The following is a 19174-nucleotide window of genomic DNA, read 5'->3' as shown; positions in this document are numbered from 1 at the left end:
TTGAGAGTTATTCCAGTGGTTTAGGCTCGGGATAATGCATCAGCCACCACATTATCTCGTCAATGTATACTGCATAAACCGTTGCACCTTGCAACAACTGGCTCACAACTCGCTAGAAACATGGGCTTCTAAGCGATCCGATTCTTTCACACATTGGCTAGGCTGTCCTTGCTGGATGCCTTCGCTCCATCAGTTTTATCTACTTACTGTTTCCTCCTTTTCCTTTCTTTCCTCACGTCCAGAGTCAGACATCTGTGGTCTGTACCTCTTCTGTCGGTCTCATACTTCGGTTCATCATGCTCACAATTCGGTCTGTCGCCATCACACTTCAGTCTCATCAACATACCTCACTCTGTCGTCTTCACGCTTCCATTTACCGTCATCATACTTGTGCCTCTTGTCATCACACTTCGCTTCCTCGTCTTCACCGACGATCCCTTCTTTCGTCTCCTCATTTATCCGAGACTTGATCCTCTTCGACTTCCATCGAATCTTCGACTTTCCTCCACTTCTCCATGCTTGCATCATCATCTCCTCACGCTTCACTCTACTACACAACTCCATTTTGTCCCATTCAACTCTTCCTCGTTCCCTCAAAGTTTCCTCGAGTACCGTATTACACTCAACAGCACTCGACCGTACTTGTTGCTCTACCTCTTCCAGAGTGCTCGTAAGCATCCCTCTGCACATACTGTGTCTTCTCACTTCCTCTTCTTGGCTATCATTCTTCTTCACGCTTCCCGTTAAATGTGTCAACTCTTGACATATCAAATGTGGAACCGCATACACGTCAATATCTTCTTTCGGTGGAGTTGACACTGACACATCCTCTCCAGTGTCTTCCTCGTCGGCCACCTCTGCCCTCGTCACTACCGAGGCAGGGTACTCAATGGCTTGGCGGTCCTCTGACTCATCCTCTGGGATATCCATCAGGTCTCTCCCATCAGGTGTTCCATCAGTGCCGTGATCCTTCTGGCACACTTCCGGCACAGCTTTCGCCATGAGCTTCGGCAACACCCAATAACCACACAAGTCATTTCCCAGGATCAACTGGACTCCTGGAACAGGTATGTCGGGGCACACTCCCAACATCATCTCTGCCGACGAATAGTCCGACTTTAGCCTGACAGTACAAGTTGCAACCCGTTCTCGCACTTTCGTATAGTCAATATTGACTTATTAAATATGTGCATATGTGACATACTAATTTATTGTGAATATTTTAGTTTACCTTGAAAAGCTTCATAGAAAACACCGACCTTACCTAACCTTCTTAGTATGTTAAGATAAGCATCTTATTGCTTCGTAATTACAATTATTACTTAACCTGTTATAGGTATAGGTTAAGTACTTAACCTATACCTATTATTACCTATACCTTAACCTATTATTACTTAACCTATTATAGTTATAGGTTAAGTACTTAATCTATACCTATTATAGGTATAGGTTAAGTAATAATTGTAATTACGAAGCAATAAGATGCTTATCTTAACATACTAAGAAGGTTAGGTAAGGTCGGTGTTTTCTATGAAGCTTTTCAAGGTAAACTAAAAAATTCACAATAAATTAGTATGTCACATATGCACTTATTTAATAAGTCAATACTGACTGTAAGAAAGTGCGAGAACGGGTTGCAAGTGGGCATGTCACACTCTGACAGCAGCCCATACACCTTTATCTTACTACTGCCAGCTAACAGTTGATCATCCCCAATTAGGCTTCTCGTAATCAAACTCTGATTAGCTCCAGTATCCCTTAGGATACCAACTTCTACCTACCTTGAGGTTACCTTGAGGTACTTCCGGGGCTTAGCGTCGCCGCGGCTCGGTCGTCGACCAGGCCTCCTGGTTGAAGGACTGATCAACCAGGCTGTTGGGTGCGGCTGCTCGCAGCCTGACATATGAGTCACAGCCTGGTTGATCAAGTATCCTTTGGAGGCCTCAGGTATGGCCTCAGGTATGGCCTCAGGCCTCAGGTATCCTAAGGTTGGCCTCCTATACTGACCCAACCTTTACTCATGAACAGGCTATACCGCTCGTTCACTAAGTCTACTTTCTGTGGTTTTGACCTGTAATACATCAACACATTTATTTTATTTCGGGGATCACACATTGCCAGGGGTCACAACTCTCTTCCCCTGTCTACAATCTCGCGTCATATGACCAAATCTGTTACAACTGTAATATCTCATTTGGGAGAAGTCTCTTCTAAATGTTCCCGAGTGGGTCTGACTCTGCTCACTCATATTGGAGTTTCTTGGACCAGGCACACTACCTGTACTCTGTGGGGTTTGGACTTTTGAGTTCCTGGTTCACGATCCAGGAACTTTTGAGTTCTTGGATCACGTTTGCCCGAAACGCTATGCGTACTAGTGGCTTTAGGTATTGTATGTACTACCTCAATCTTTAAATCAAACAGAATGTTTGTACTGTAATTCTGCAACTATGTATGTACTTTTCCTAAATAAATTATTATTAATTATTATTATTATTATTATTATTATTATTATTATTATTATTATTATTATTAGTTTCTCGTTCAGCTCCTCCATCCTCACTTTCTGATGAGGTGTACGACCCACTTTTCTGAGTTTTAGTATACTTTCGTTTATTCGCCCATCTGTCAAAATTTTTCTCACCCCAGGCTCCTCTTGGTCTACTATAATTTCTTCCTCCCCAGATTCCATTGGGTCTGCCATTACTACGTCTTGCCTCACTTTTCACCCTGTTTTCCCTTAAGCTCATATACGCCACTGTAATCATGTCTCCCCTATCTGCGGCATCTCTTACAGCCTTTACTCCTGCCTCTTGGACGGTCGCTTGTCCCTCGATAGAATTCTTGGCGACTCAGATACTTTTGATATCGTTCCCTTATGTGTTTCTGTTCTCGTATTGGCATCCTTAGTGATATTTAGCGCCCTCTGATTATCCCGCACATTTGATGGTGCTACACAGCCTTCCCGGTTTGGTGCCTTCTTTTGATAATTACTTACTCCCTGCCTCTTGGATCTTGAACTTCGTCTCGGGGTACGTCATTTCTAAGAATTTCTCCATGATCATTAACTGTTTTAGATCAGCATAAGATCCAACCCCGGCAGCCTCCATCCATCTCTGGAAAAGCCTTTCCCGATCCCTTGCCGTCTCATTAAACGTACTTGCTGGAGCCTTCACCATTTCTCTGAAGCGTTTCCTATAAGCTTCGGGAGTCAACTGAAACGAGCGTAATATGCTGTTCTTTACTGTCACATAATCTCGGCATTCCTCCAATGATAATTGGGTATGTGCCTCTCTGGCGGCACCGGTCAACCTTAACTGAACCAATTGGGCCCATTACACACAGAAATCACACTAACGTGATACATCCAATGAACAAATCCACAAGGGCCGTGACGAGGATTTGAACCTGCGTCCGGGAGCATCCCAGACACTGCCTTAATCGACTGAGCTACGACAGGGTAAAAAGAGTTGAAACCGAAGTTCTACTGACAGCAGTAGAACAAAATAATAACATCTTACAGGATGTTCATTGGATGTATTACGTTAGTGTGATTTCTGTGTGTAATCATGTAAGGGCGAAGAGGGAGAACGGCCTATTGACATAGCTCGGGTGCAGGAGCTATGGTTTGTAAAATCCATTTTACACAAACCAGGTGTAAAATCCTGGTTTGTGCCTCGGAGTGGCTACGGAATCCAGTAAGTTCAGTAGAACTTCGGTTTCAACTCTTTTTACCCTGTCGTAGCTCAGTCGATTAAGGCAGTGTCTGGGATGCTCCTGGACGCAGATTCGAATCCTCGTCACGGCTCTTGTGGATTTGTTAATTGGGCCCATTCTTCCTGTGGCCATTCTTTGATGTTAGTCACCTTCTCGAAATGTTCGAAAAAGCTCTCTGCCTCCTCACGCACAAACAGGGGAATGTCCAAAAACAAATGAATGTTTTCTCTAACCTTATTATCGTGCGGGTGTGACACATGGGTGGTGCTCTCTGGCAACCCATGTTCAATCCTTTGCTCTGCCAAAGTTTTATTTGCTTCTATCTGCATTTGTTTTGTTTTCTTCTTTTCAACCTCTAGTTTAGTTTCCTCTTTTTCTTTATCCTGTTCTAACTCCAGTTTTCTTATTCTGGTTTTCTCTTTTTCTTTCTCTACCTCCAGTCTGGTTATCTCTTTTTTCCTTCTCTGCTTCATTTTTCATCTGAAGTTCTGACTTTAACTTTTCCAGTTGGAACTGTCTCTCCTCACGTTGCATCTGGAGCTCTAGCTGGAACCGTTCTAAACTCTCGTTCCAGCTACTTCTGCTTCTGTGACTATCCCTACTGCTCCTACATGATCCTTGGGATCTCACTTCCTCTTGTCCATCATCCTCCTTTCCACTTCTGGCTCCTTTCCGGGCTCCTTGTTCCGCCACTTCATTCTTAGCTCTCAACTGTCTAAGGATCTCATCTTTCATTCCAGCCACTTTAGATGACTTCAGCTTGATGCCACATTTCTCTGCTATCTGCTTCAACTGCTCCTTAGTGCAACCTTCGAAGTCCTCAGGTTTGCCTGACTCTACAAACGCTTGCACCTTCTCTATCGTGTCCTGCGAGTCTTCCCGAGAGAGAGAGAATATACCTGCGGTCACACAGGCTAGCAATAGGTAGCTCACACAGCTGCCACAATGGGTGTATCAGTCCAACCTCCTGGACTCGAACTGAGGGTGTGTCAATCCAATGTTCCGGACAGGGTGTGGGTGTGTCAGTTCACTCCTGGACAGGCCCCAAGGGTTGAGTGGATACTCAACTCTTGGCTCACCACTTACTACTCCCTCACCAAGTGGGGTTAAATCTAAGTCCACTCAGAATATATACTCAATCGCCCATTGTCGGGGCAACTGCTCTTCCAGCTGCACCCGTGGGGCGGTGAAGAGTAGTGTATATGATTTGAGAGAGAGAATGCTCTGTGGAAAGAGCATCAATATGGCTTAAGGCGTTGAGCTTTGCCTCAAGACGAAGCTTGGGCTGATCTCTAATTTGCTTTTTGGGTGGAAAGGGAAGGATTAAATTTGGAAAGGGTGTAATCTCCCACGGTGCAGGAAAGTGCTGTTGTTCTCTCTCTCTTGGTATAAGTTATATATCTGATACATTCTGAGTTCAGTTCTGGTTTTAGTTATCCATTTGGAACAATGTTGTCCTTCTATAAAGAAATTCTGGAGGGCCTCTGTACAAGGGTTAGGATCAGCTAGCCTAAGCATTTTTATACCAGTTTGGCAGTTAATTTTAGTAGCACGATCAACGACACTCTGAATATTAATTTCCTTTCTCATGTTAAGTATCTTTGTGGTACGAGGGGCACCCAAGTATTATCCTCAAGGCTTCGTTCTGCAATTTTTCAAGCCCTTTAAGTTTTCTTTCAGGCATCAAAGCAAGAAGAGATGCTGCATAATCCAATAAAAATCTGATAAAAATAATAATTATTTTTATTATTATAATAATACTAATAATACTTTATTTAATAAAAGAAGTATGTTCTATATCCTTATTGTATGTAGAGGGGGGTCCTATAGAGGGGGGGATCCTGCTGCATGGGTGACAGCTTTTCTCCCGTAACAACTTACCCTGGCTTTGTGGCCTGGAGAGGACACTCCAGACCGATAACCAGAGCGCAACTCATAGTCTTCTGAGACTGATGGATGCCTACTACTACAATGGGTTGGTGAGATTACATTAGAGTGATATTTTTACATTCTTGCAATGCTACTAACACGCATAGCGTTTCGGGCAGGTCCTTTATTTATTTATATATTTATTTATATATATACAAGACGGTACATTGGGGGTTAACAGAGAACAAAGTTTAAGTTGAAATTTCACTCTTGTAAAGCCACTAGCACGCATAGCGTTTCAGGAGAGTACTTAAACTAACCTTAGAGAAATCCTTAAACTAACAGATAATTTTAAAGAATTAAGAGTAAAATTAACAAAAAACGTTTAATAGGTATTTTACAGCTTTACTTTACAAGTACAGATGATTTTAAGTAGAATAATTAAGTAAAAGTTGTCGAAACAATGTTTACAGGTACATTGCAAGAATTTTTGACACAAAAGCAGATTAGAATAATACACAATAATAACAATACAATATAATGAACAAGGAAAACTAGGTTCAATTAGGAAAACATCTCAGGGTTATACATTGGTTCACTGAAGCACAATATGAGGATCATTACAAGGAGTAATGCAGTAGAATATGCACTCAGTACAACAACCATGATACCAGATGATCTAAGATTACTATGGTGAAGAATATGGCTTAGGTACAAAGAATGAGGGATTGGGTAGCACTAGACACGGTGTGAAGATAAAGCTCTAGGTAGAAGACTATGAAGATGAAATTAGGTACTTTTTGGTTTTATTTTTGAATAAGGCAAAAGTTGGACAGCTTTTCAATTTATAAGGGAATGAGTTCCATAGACTAGGTCCCTTTACTTGCATAGAGTGTTTACACAGATTTAGTTTGACTCTGGGTATATCAAAGAGATATTTATGTCTGGTGTGGTGAGTATGTGTTTTATTACATCTGTCCAGGAAGAGTTTCAGAACAGGGTTTGCACTTAAATAGAGAGTTTTATAAATGTAATTGACACAAGAGAATGTGTGGAGTGAATTAATGTTCAGCATGTTTAGGGATTTAAACAGGGGAGCTGTGTGTTGTCTGAAAGCTGAGTTTGTTATTATCCTGATAGCAGATTTCTGCTGGGTGATGATGGGCTGGAGGTAGTTTGCAGAGGTTGAACCCCAAGCACAGATACCATAACTAAGATAGGGGATAGATAAGTGCATAATAGAGTGAGAGGAGAGCAGAGTAGGGTACATAATATCTGATCTTAGATAATATACCAACTTTTTAGAAACATTTTTAGTTACGTGTTGAATGTGGGTGCTTAAATGGAGTCTCTTGTCTAGGTATAGGCCAAGGAACTTTTCATCATTTTTATTGCTAATGCTTTTATTCAGTATCTATCTGAAGCTGTATTGCATTTGTTGATTTGCTTCCAAATAAGATGTTGTAGGTCTTTTTTATGTTTAGTGTGAATTTGTTGGTTGACATCCATAAGTGGACTTTTTTTAATTCATTGTTTACAACATTATTTAAGATGAGTGGCTTGGGGTCAGAGTAGATGAGAGTAGTATCATCAGCAAACAAAATAGGTTTAAGCATGTTAGAAACATTAGGGAGATCATTGATGTATATAAGAAACAGGAGGGGTCTTAGGATGCTGGCCTGTGGTACCCCTACGGTTAGTGGTAGAGTAGGAGAGGTCATATAATTGATGACTACATATTGGTGTCTGTCACTAAGAAAGGATCGGATATAGTTCAGGGCAAGGCCATGGATTCCATAATGGTGGAGTTTAAGTAAGAAGTAGTTATGGTTAAGAGTATCAAAATCCTTTCTCAGGTCAATGAAAAGTTCAATCCGAAACTCGCTTTTGTCAAGGGCTGAGTCGATTAAGTCAAGCAGACTAACACGTGCATCATTGGTACTCTTTTGAGAGCGGAAGCCAAACTGACAGGGATTTAGTATATTAAATTTTACTAGATAGGCGTAGAGCTGTTTGTAAATAATTTTTTCAAATATTTTTATAATAAAGGTAGATTTGATATGGGTCTGTAATTATTTGTGTCTGCTGTGTTACCTTCTTTATGAACTGGCGTTACTCTTGCTTTTTTTTAAGGATATCAGGGAAGGTATGACACTCTAGAGATTTATTGAACAGCAAAGCTATGGGTAGTGCAAGGGCATGGGAGGCACTCTTGTATACCATGGATGGTATTTCAATAATGGTATTTCAAGACCAACATAAACTACTTGAATCTGTTATTATCTCTTCACGTGATTTTCCCCAAGAAACTGATGGAGAAGACTGTGCTGCCATCGTGATCAAGGTATTGCAGAATAAGTTAAGGTATTCAATCCAAAAAAATGACATCAAAGCAGCTTATAGAGTGGGTACCAAATCATCTGGTACTAATAACAGGAGAATTCGTTTAAAACTAGATAGCTGCTCCCGCAAGTCTGATCTTATCTCATCTGCAGTCGCTAGTAAATCCACTGTTTATGTGAATGAATGTCTGACCAGGTTCAGGCAAAATCTCTTTTTTAAACTGCGTGGCTTCTGCAAAAATTTCCCTACAATTAAACACTGTTTTGTGCGAGATGGTAAAATTATAGCTAGGAGGACTGACACTGGAAAAACCTATTCAATAACCACTGAAACTCACCTTAATTCTTTCCTCAGTGACTGTGGGATCACTGTTGTATAGCCTGAATTCAAATTATAATCTCATTTAACTACCATTGTGTACTTTAGCTCTGCCTTTTCTTTCAAAAGGTTTTAACTTTAATTAAAAAAAAAAAAAATATTGTCATCTTTATTATTGTCTTTTTTCTTTTTACTCCCATGTTCCATAGTACACTGGCTTTGCCTGTGTCCTCTAGTATTAACTTCATTATCCAGTGTTCCTGAGTGTATCTCTATTTAAACTACCTCAGTTTGTTTTAGTGTAACTTTAGTATTCAACTATAGTGTACTTATAATAGTATAGTAAGCAAGCTTTTCATTTTATAGATTTCATAATTGCTTTTGACTTTTTTGGTCATCTATTGTTATTAATTATTCTAGTTCATTTTTTACATTCCTAGTTCCCATTAAGTTTTTATTACTTAAATTACCATTAAGTTTATATTACTATAGAATTTTTATTCTACTTTTTCCTTTGTTTTCTATTTTGTAATTTGCCATTCTTGCCTTGTTTTCCTGGAACCAGCCTTTTTATGCAGACAAGTATAGACCCAGAACTAAACCTCTTATCCACTATCTATGACAATCATCACTTCAGTGATCAAAATTGCAGATATTTTACAGCACATGATGTAAACAATGTATTAACACATAATCATAATATCTCTGTAATCAATTTGAACGTTAGATCCCTAGGTAAACACTTCGATGATGTTAGTGCCTTGATTGAAACTATTGACAACAAATTCTCTTTTATTATACTTACTGAAACTTGGTTGAAAGAGGATACTACTCAACTCTTTAACATGCCTAACTACTCGGCAATTCACAACTGTCGTCAAATTCAGAGAGGTGGTGGTACTGCTTTTTACTACAACCAAGAACTAACATGCTTAAAAATAATTAGAACTAGAGACTGCTGTGGGGAGTATATCTTCGCCAGTTTCAGAGTCAAGGGTGCTGAGTCTGTCCTGTCCGTGGGTGCAGTCTATAGAATTCCTAACACTGATGTGTCTGAATTCAATTCAAACCTTAGAAATCTAATACTACATAACAGACTGAACAAAAACCATCTAATTATCGCAGGGGACTTTAATATTGACCTCTGTGAGCCTTAACACCCTACTGCTGTTAGCTTCCTCAACTGTATGAATTCCTGCTTCCTCATACCCTTAATCACTAGACCTACTAGAATCACTGATAGTACTGCTACGACTCTAGATCACATCTGGACCAACATAACCTCTCCGCTTACTTCAGGTATAATCACCGATAGCACTACAGACCATTACCCCACATTTCTCTTAACTAACATTAACAAACCACCTCTTGAGTCAAGGGAGTTAAGCTTTAGGCTGCACAATGAAACTCCCATAGACAATTTTATAACTGCTGCTGATAATGTCAACTGGGAGTCCGAGTTAGGTAACATAGGGGACATCAACCTAGCAGTGCAATCTTTTCTTCAAACAACTCTTAGCCTTTATAACACCCACTGTCCTATGCTTACAAAACAAGTCACAACCATAAGGCTTAACAATCCTTGGCTTACAAAGGAATACTTAAATCCGTTAATAAAAAACATGACCTTGAGAAGAAGTATAGGTTAGGAACCGTCTCCAAAGAATTCTCAAAGAATTACTCGTTATTGCTATCTAAAATACAGTATCCAATCAATTTAACGGCCTCTTTTATACCGATCTGATATAGGGTTCGAGTCTCCTGGTGGGAAAGTGTTCTAAAGTTGTATACTTCACTCTCGTGTTTAGGAGAGTTGTGCATTAAGCATAGACACGAGAGCCGGTAATAACGACCAGTTTGGGAGATCGGTATCTAGACCCTCATATACCAGTCTGGCGGTCGATATTACGGAAGGTCGTTATTAAGTTTGTTTTGGCATCGGCGGCCCCTCACGTGGCAACAGGCCACTGACCTCCAAGGCCTTGCAGGAGGGATGGGAGGCAGTGATTGATGGAGGGAGGCATTGAGGGGGAGAGGCAGGGAGAGTGTTGGGGGTGGTGGTAGGGAGAGTATTGGTGGTGGTAGTGAGGAAGGGAGAGGAGTGGTGTTCAGGGAGAGGGGTGGTGTTGAGGGAGGTAGGGAGAGGGGTGGTGTTGAGGGAGGTAGGGAGAGGGGTGGTGTTGAGGGAGGGAGGGAGAGGGGTGGTGTTGAGGGAGGCAGGGAGAGGGGTGGTGTTGAGGGAGGTAGGGAGAGGGGTGGTGTTGAGGGAGGTATGGAGAGGGGTGGTGTTGAGGGAGGCAGGGAGAGAGGTGGTGTTGAGGGAGGCAGGGAGAGGGGTGGTGTTGAGGGAGGCAGGGAGAGGGGTGGTGTTGAGGGAGGCAGGGAGAGGGGGTGGTGTTGAGGGAGGCAGGGGGGAGTGGTGGTGTTGAGGAAGGCAGGGAGAGGGGTGGTGTTGAGGGAGGCAGGGAGAGGGGTGGTGTTGAGGGAGGCAGGGAGAGGGGTGGTGTTGAGGGAGGCAGGGAGAGGGGTGGTGTTGAGGGAGGTAGGGAGAGGGGTGGTGTTGAGGGAGGCAGGGAGAGGGGTGGTGTTGAGGGAGGTAGGGAGAGGGGTGGTGTTGAGGGAGGTAGGAAGAGTGGTGGTGTTGAGGGAGGCAGGGAGAGTGGTGGTGTTGAGGGAGGCAGGGAGAGGGGTGGTGGAGGGAGGGCAGAAGGCGGAGGGCAGAATTGCTGACCAAGGCGATGGTGCCAAACCTCTCACCCCATACTGTATTAAATTTTGTAATCTTAGTTGTAAAATATTTATGCCAAAATATGTTAATTTTCGTATATAACTATACATTATTAATCGATAACATGTTTTATAGTTTCCTATTGGTAATTAAACAAATATAGTTTTATTTATGAATTATGCACAGCTGGCATCTGCGAGCAGGCGCTGACAGATATGTCTGAGTAGCCAGGCCTCGACCCCTATAGTAGCTCCTTCCTCCATCGCCTGCTGTTCTCATGTTATGAGGAACGCAGTGAGGGAGGGGATGGAAGATAATGAGGGAGGGGATGGAAGATAATGAGGGAGGGGGTGGAAGATAATGAGGGAGGGGATGGAAGATAATGAGGGAGGGGGTGGAAGATAATGAGGGAGGGGATGGAAGATAATGAGGGAAGTGGTGGAGGATAATGAGGGAGGGGGTGGAAGATAATGAGGGAGGGGGGTGGAAGATAATGAGGGAGGGGGTGGAAGATAATGAGGGAGGGGGGGTGGAAGATAATGAGGGAGGGGGGTTGGAAGATAATGAGGGATGGGGTGGAAGATAATGAGGGAGGGGGTGGAAGATAATGAGGGAGGGGGGGTGGAAGATAATGAGGGAGGGGGGGTGGAAGATAATGAGGGAGGGGGGTGGAAGATAATGAGGGAGGGGGTGGAAGATAATGAGGGAGGGGGTGGAAGATAATGAGGGAGGGGGTGGAAGATAATGAGGGAGGGGGTGGAAGATAATGAGGGAGGTGGTGGAGGATAATGAGGGAGGGGGTGGAAGATAATGAGGGAGGGGGTGGAAGATAATGAGGGAGGGGGTGGAAGATAATGAGGGAGGGGGTGGAAGATAATGAGGGAGGGGATGGAAGATAATGAGAGAGGTGGTGGAGGATAATGAGGGAGGGGGTGGAAGATAATGAGGGAGGGGGTGGAAGATAATGAGGGAGGGGGTGGAAGATAATGAGGGAGGGGGGGGTGGAAGATAATGAGGGAGGGGGGGGTGGAAGATAATGAGGGAGGGGGTGGAAGATAATGAGGGAGGGGGTGGAAGATAATGAGGGAGGGGGTGGAAGATAATGAGGGGGGGGTGGAAGATAATGAGGGAGGGGGTGGAAGATAATGAGAGAGGGGGTGGAAGATAATGAGGGAGGGGGTGGAAGATAATGAGGGAGAGGGTGGAAGATAATGAGGGAGGGGGTGGAAGATAATGAGGGAGGGGATGGAAGATAATGAGGGAGGGGGTGGAAGATAATGAGGGAGGGGGTGGAAGATAATGAGGGAGGGGGTGGAAGATAATGAGGGAGGGGATGGAAGATAATGAGGGAGGGAGTGGAAGATAATGAGGGTGTAACAAACTAGGCTGGTTGTAAGAATTATCCAGAGTGGTTTATCGACAAAAGAGAATGGGAAGCTGGGCCCGCGTGGTGACCCGGGACCTGACCCCAGGGGATTCGCGGTGAAAATAATCGACGCCTTGTTCATAGCTTCGTATAATGAACCATTCTATAGTATTCAGTAATTTAGAGAAATTAGCCTTTATTCATTTTGTATTAAAATTGTATTGTATAATGGTACTGGATACAATATCAAGAGTATTCTAATTATTGAGTTAAGTCACCATCAGTGACGTCACGAATCAGATCTAAGTTGTAAGGCGCGAATGACCGACGGTCATAGGTCATCAGAGTTGACATGTCCACTATTTCTCAAAGTTCAAATAACCATTTTGGTGATCGGGAACAGCTCTGCCGTTAGATGCTTGTGTAATTTAACTTCAGTAAAATAATTCAACCAGTCTGGATCAATTAAGTACAACAGAGGTTAATTGTTATAACTTAAACCTGGCTAAGTAACTTGGTAAGTGATGCAGAACAATACAATGCTCTAGTCTGGGGAAGACCAGACGAGGAGAGATCAATGTGGACGCCAGATCAACTGGGAGAGGTCAACCATCTTACCTCTCTCCCAAGACCAGCCCCCAACATCTAGAGCTGGTCGCCCAAGGTAGAGTTGCTTTATGAGTTTTTTTTATAGGGATAGTCAACTCATTGCCGTTCAGGTCAAGTAGGGAATGAACATCTTTAGATTTTGTTTTAGTTTTTCTTTTAATAAATTAATTAGTTAATAAATTGCATTTTTATTATTTCCATGTGTTTGTTATATGTACAGTATATGAACTTGTCCTGGTCACGAGGTCCACACAAGGCAGAGTTGGATTGGGCGCCGATTCTAACATCGAGTCGGAATTCATCATTCCCGTGTAATTAATTCCACACTCTAAGTTTCCAAGGTCATCGGTTACTAGTGGGGATCAAGCCCCAAGGTTGATTAATTAGCATGATCGATCCAGACCTCGATCATTGCTCTGTGTTACTGGTCTGGTGGTGGCGGCGGAGGCGACTCTAGGGTTTTGCTCAGAGCCTAGGTCACGTCATACGGGTTGTAGAATCCTAAGTCGGTCAATCGTCTTAGGACCACGTGGCGTGGAGTCGGCTTTAGTAAAAGTTTTGGAGTCCCTTGTAGAGAATCAAAAGTAAGAATACGGGTAGAGGGGGAGAAGAAGGAAAGATAATTAGAGAACACCCTCCCCGTGTTACAAGGGAGGGGGTGGAAGATAATGAGGGAGGGGATGGAAGATAATGAGGGAGGGGATGGAAGGCATTGAGGGAGGGGAGGGAAGATAATGAGGGAGGGGATGGAAGACATGGAGGGAGGGGATGGAAGACATTGAGGGAGGGGAGGGAAGGAGGTGTTTGGTTTATATGGTTCACTTGTTGTGTGGTCCACTTGTTATACAGTATAAAGTATATCCTACCTGAATGTTACTTGAAAAATTACCGACATCTTAACTTCGGAAATACCAGAACTCCGGAAATAACGACCAGGGTACAGCCCCATATAGGCCGTTAAATTGAGTGGATACTGTAATTAGACGAGCCAAAACTAAATACTATGAAGATAAATTTACCCAAATAAAGAGCAACATTAAAAAAACTTGGAGCACAATTTCACAAATATTGGGATCAAAGAAGACTTTAAATAACAAACCAACACTCCTGTCCAATAACGGTGGTCAGCTTTCAGCCTCTGATTCTGCTATTGAGTTCAATAGGTTCTTCTCTTCCATTGGGTCATCCCTTGCAAATGATATTCCATCTTCCAGTATTGATGTTAAGGACTATCTTACAGGTAACTATCCACAGTCTCTGTACCTAAAGCCTACTAATTTCACTGACGTCAATGAGATAATCCTTTCCCTTAAAACCAAGTCTAGTGCCCTTGAGGAGATACCAACATTAATTTACAAAAAAAAAAATTCAGATCTTTAGCACCTGCTATTGCATTGCTCTTCAACAAGTCACTTGAACTCCAAACCTTTCCAGACATTCTAAAAAAAAGCAAGAGTAACCCCTGTCCACAAATGTGGTGATCTCACAGATGTTAACAACTACAGACCTATATCAATCCTGCCTAACTTGTCAAAAATATTTGAAAAACTAATCTACAAGCAGCTTTACTCTTATCTAGCCAAACACAGTATACTTAGCTCTTGTCAATATGGCTTCAGACCCCCAAAAAAAGCACTAAAGATGCACTTATTAGTATGATTAACTTGATTCATGCAGCTCTTGATAAAAATGAGTTCCCTGTTGGGTTATTTGTGGACCTGGGTAAGGCTTTTTTACACTGTCAACCACCAAAACCTTCTTCTTAAATTACATCATTATGGAGTCAGAGGACACTCCCTGCAATACCTCAAATCTTACCTTACTGACAGGCTCCAGTATGTTTCTGTGAATAATTCAATTTCTCCCAACCTACCCATCAACATTGGTGTTCCTCAGGGCCGCATACTTGGCCCTCTCCTCTTTCTCATCTACATTAATGACCTTCCAAATGCCTCCCAACACCTCAAACCAATTCTATTTGCTGACAACACAACCTTCATTTACTCCAGTCCTGACCCCCTTGCTCTAAATGCCACAGTAAATACTGAGCTAAATAAAGTCCATCTTTGGCTAACTGCCAACAAACTCACCCTTAACATTGACAAAACTTTCTATATTATGTTTGGCAATAAATCCTCTAATCAAATAAATCTCAAAATAAACAATACCCAAATTTGTAACAAATTAGATGGCAAGTTCCTTGGCGTTCTCATTGACCACAAGCTAAACTTCCAGGGACACATTCTAAATATATCAAAAAAAGTTTCAAAAACTGTTGGCATTCTTTCTAAGATCAGATATTATGTACCCCGCCCTGCCCTGGTGACTCTCTATTACTCCCTCATCTATCCATATCTCAACTATGGTATTTGTGCTTGGGGTTCTACTACCCAAAATCATTTACGTCCTCTAATTACTGAACACAAAGCTGCTATTAGGACAATATCGAACTCTAGCCCCAGACATCACTCGGTACCCCTACTCAAATCTCTGAATATGTTAGATATTAAGTCACTGCACATTCTCTCATGTGTATTATACATATATAAAACGCTGAACTGTAATGCCAATCCTGACCTCAAAAGCTTCATTGAAGGTTGTAAAAGAACCCATGAGCACCACACCAGAAATACAGTTTTGTTATTCCAAGAGTACGACTTAATCAAACTAGAAATGCTCTACAAATCAAGGGACCCAGAATGTGGAATGATCTTCCCAACCATGTTAAAGACTGTACCTCTCTCAACCAGTTTAAGATAAAAACGAAGTACTACCTAATAAGTTCCCTGTAACCTACCTTACCCCTCTGTTGTCAACCAATGTCTGTTTTTTTTTCAAAACAACGCTGTTTGTCTGTAATTGTCTGTAATAATTTGTAATTGTATTTGTGCTGCTTTTTCAGCCATGTTCCCCCCCTCTTTTATCTCTATTTTTATTTGCTCTCAACACATTTTATTCTTTATACCCATTAGTATTAAGCTTTAGTCATTAATGTTTTTCCTGCTCGAAACGCTTTGCGTAATAGTGGCTTTAGGCATTGTATGTACTAGCTCTATCTATTAATCCAACAAACTTTGTAAAATCTCTTGTATGTATATACCTTACCTAAATAAACATTTATTTATTTATTTATTATTTATTTATTATAATGTTTCCAGCTTTGGATTTTAGTGAGTGAATTATGGACACAACATCTGAAGGGCTAATCGGAGAGAGAAGAGAGTTTGGATAGCTGCCTGAAAGATATGTGGTAACATGTGTCTAGGTCTGTGGGATTTTTCGGGCAAGGTTAGCACCAATCGATGAAAAGAAGCTATTAAATTCAATTGCTGTTTCAAGGTCTGTTGCAGGTGTAGAACCACCCTTGGAGATTTTTTATCTTGTTTTGTGAATGTTGTTTAGCTCCTAGGATGTTAGAGATGGCTCTCCATGTGCTTTTCATGTTGCCTTTTGCTTCTTTGAATCTATTCTCATAATAGTAACGCTTTGCTCTTCTTATTATACTGGTAAGCACTGACGAGTAACTCTTAACTACTTCCTTTGCAACTAGGCCAATCGTAAGTTTTTTTTTCATATTCATGTTTCTTGTCGATTGCATTGAGTATGCCATTAGTGAGTCAGAGATTATTTAACCTTTATCTAACATATCAGGTAAGGTGAAAAAGTATATTATAGCAAGGTTTTATATCAACAATATGAATTGACAGAGGTGATTACAGTGGGAAAGATAAAGTGCTTAATTTATCTTAAATACTAATATTGGAGAAGTGGGTAGTATAGTGTAAGTTTGAAGCACAAGGTAGGAAACTTTGAAGATGAAATTAGGTACTTTATGGTTTTATTCTTGAACAGGGCATAGGCTGGACAATTTTTGTATTCGTCAGGGAGTGAGTTTCAAAGACTGAGTTCCTTTTATTAGCATGGAGTGTTTGCACAGATTTAGCCTGACTCTGGGGATATCAAAAGAGATTTATTCTTGGTGTGGTGCTTATAGGTTCTATTACACCTATGAAGGAAAAGTTTCAGATCAAGATTAACATTTAGGGACAAGGTTTTGTTATTACGTGTAAATATTACATGTTTTTTTTTACATGTATTACATGTAAATAGTTACATTTTATTACATGAAAATAGCAAATGAAAATGTGTGGAGTGAGTATATGTTTAGTATGTTTAGGGACAAACAGAAAGACTCTGTTGTCTGAAAACAGAGTTCGTTATAGTTCTAATATCAGATTTTGCTAAATGATGATAGGCTTGAGGTAATTTGCAGTGGTTGAACCGCATGCACAAATACCGAATGTAAGAGTGTTACGAACCTGACTCCATCGTCGGAGCATAGCGCAGCGACGTCAACGCCATCTGTGAGTCTGCTCCCTAAACCCCCACTAAATGGACGACGCCATCTGGTGGTGGCAGTATGATACCTACAAGAGACTAGATTTCTGCCTTGGTCAGACCGAAGAGTCGCTGTAGCTGACCTCTAGCGAGGTGGTGCCTAGAAATCAGCGCCATCTATTGTGATAGGAGTTGTATGTTAATGTCAGAGTCCGTAAGTGGCATGTCCTAGTTTCACACGTACCCGCCAGTTTACTGATGACGTGTCTGTATCCACAGAGGCGATGTAGGGCTGCATTGGTATGAAGACAATCAGTCTACCCAGGGCAACCTATTATATCTCTACTCCATTCTGCTTTACGTGAGTAGTAAGCAGCCGCCGAAGAGGAACTGAGTAGTATCTGCTGTCTCCCTGTGAAGTGGCAGTAACAAATTCGGCGTATCCAAGGACTGGCTAGAGGAAGAGACGACTGACAGTGAGGTGCTACGAAGGAGTGTAACTAGGTAGTTGCAAGGAGCTCCTGCCAGGGGTTCGCTACCCTTGTATTTGTTCGAGTAGAGGCCCAGCAGCGCGAGGCTGATGTTCTCTGCCAGCACCAGGCTGGAGAGTGATTGTGGGCGTTCACAAGGAGCACCTAGTGAGACTGTGTATAGGCTGGCCCGTGGCTAGGGTAGACTCGCTGGTGTTTCCCAGTACTGGTTAAGGACGGTACTGTGTGTTGAGGAAACACGGAAGTTGACAAGGCTGCATTGCACGAGCATCGAGGAGCACTTGGTGTCCTATGAGAGCGACACGTATATATATCAGTGTAGTAATACTTCGTTTATGATTCTATTTAAGGTGATGGGAAAATGATATGTGAATATATTGATAAAGGATGAAGTGTTGTATTCCTTCCAACTCCTCCCCATGTTATTTTATTTGCATTACCAAGCCTACTCCTTGAAAGCCACTACCGACTTGGGGTCGGATACTAGTACTTTGGTTCCTCAAGCAAAGAACCCGGTTGCGATCCATAGTGGCCGTAACAGATAGGGATAGATTAGTGTAGTATAATGAAAGGAGAGCAGAGTGGGGGAACATAATCTGATTTTAGAAAGTATACCGACTGTTTTGAGACACTTTTTTATGTGTTGTATGTGGGCACTGAAGTTCAGTCTCTTGTCTATGTATAGGCCAAGGAACTTTCCCTCGTTTTTATTGGTAATGTTAACATTGTTTATCTGAAGTTGAACTTGATTTGATGATTTACTACCAAGTAAAATGTAGGTCTTTTCTATGTTTAATGTAAGTTTGTTGGTTGACATCCATGAGTGGATTTTTTTTTAATTGCCGACAATATTATTTTATTTAATGTGTGAGGGTTGAAGTCAGAATTGATGAAGGTAGTACGTCAGCAAATAGTATAGGTTTAAGAATGTTAGAAACATTTGACAGATCACTGATGTATATAAGATATAAAAGAGGTCCCAAGATGCTGCCTAGTGGAACCCCTACTGTCAATGGTAGAGTGGGGGAGGACTATGCTATTGATGGTTACATATTGGTGTCTGGCACTGAGATAGGAACGAATATAATCCAGAGCAATGCCTCGGACATTATAGTAGTGAAGTTTAAGTAAGAGGTAGTTATGGTTTACAGTATGAAAAGCCTTTCTAGGTCAATGAGGACAACTGGGGATTCGTTTTTGGCAAGGGCTGTGAAGATTATATTAAGCAGACAAATAATTTATTTATTTATTTATTTATATATATACAAGAAGGTACATTGGGTTTGTGAGAATACATTGGATAGTACAGTATTTACATTCTTGTAAAGCCACTAGTACGCACAGCGTTTCGGGCAGGTCCTTAATGACATCATTGGTACTCTTATGGGAACGGAAGCC

At 41.7% G+C, this 19174-nt stretch overlaps 1 protein-coding gene across 1 annotated transcript; it reads right to left on the bottom strand.

Annotated features, from left to right (window-relative positions):
- Positions 1-321: 321 nt before the first annotated feature.
- On the bottom strand, positions 322-17309 carry LOC138355169 (inner centromere protein-like). Its single transcript, XM_069309965.1, has 4 exons — positions 17267-17309; positions 4108-4613; positions 2996-3212; positions 322-1154 (listed from the first exon to the last, which is right to left on the bottom strand). The coding sequence occupies exons 1-4, from the start codon at positions 17307-17309 to the stop codon at positions 322-324; spliced, it is 1599 nt and encodes a 532-aa protein (XP_069166066.1).
- Positions 17310-19174: the final 1865 nt, after the last annotated feature.

The sequence above is a fragment of the Procambarus clarkii genome, chromosome 6 (assembly GCF_040958095.1).
Source record: "Procambarus clarkii isolate CNS0578487 chromosome 6, FALCON_Pclarkii_2.0, whole genome shotgun sequence".
Taxonomy (NCBI): Eukaryota; Metazoa; Arthropoda; class Malacostraca; order Decapoda; family Cambaridae; genus Procambarus; species Procambarus clarkii.
This window is presented reverse-complemented; position numbering and strand designations above follow the sequence as displayed.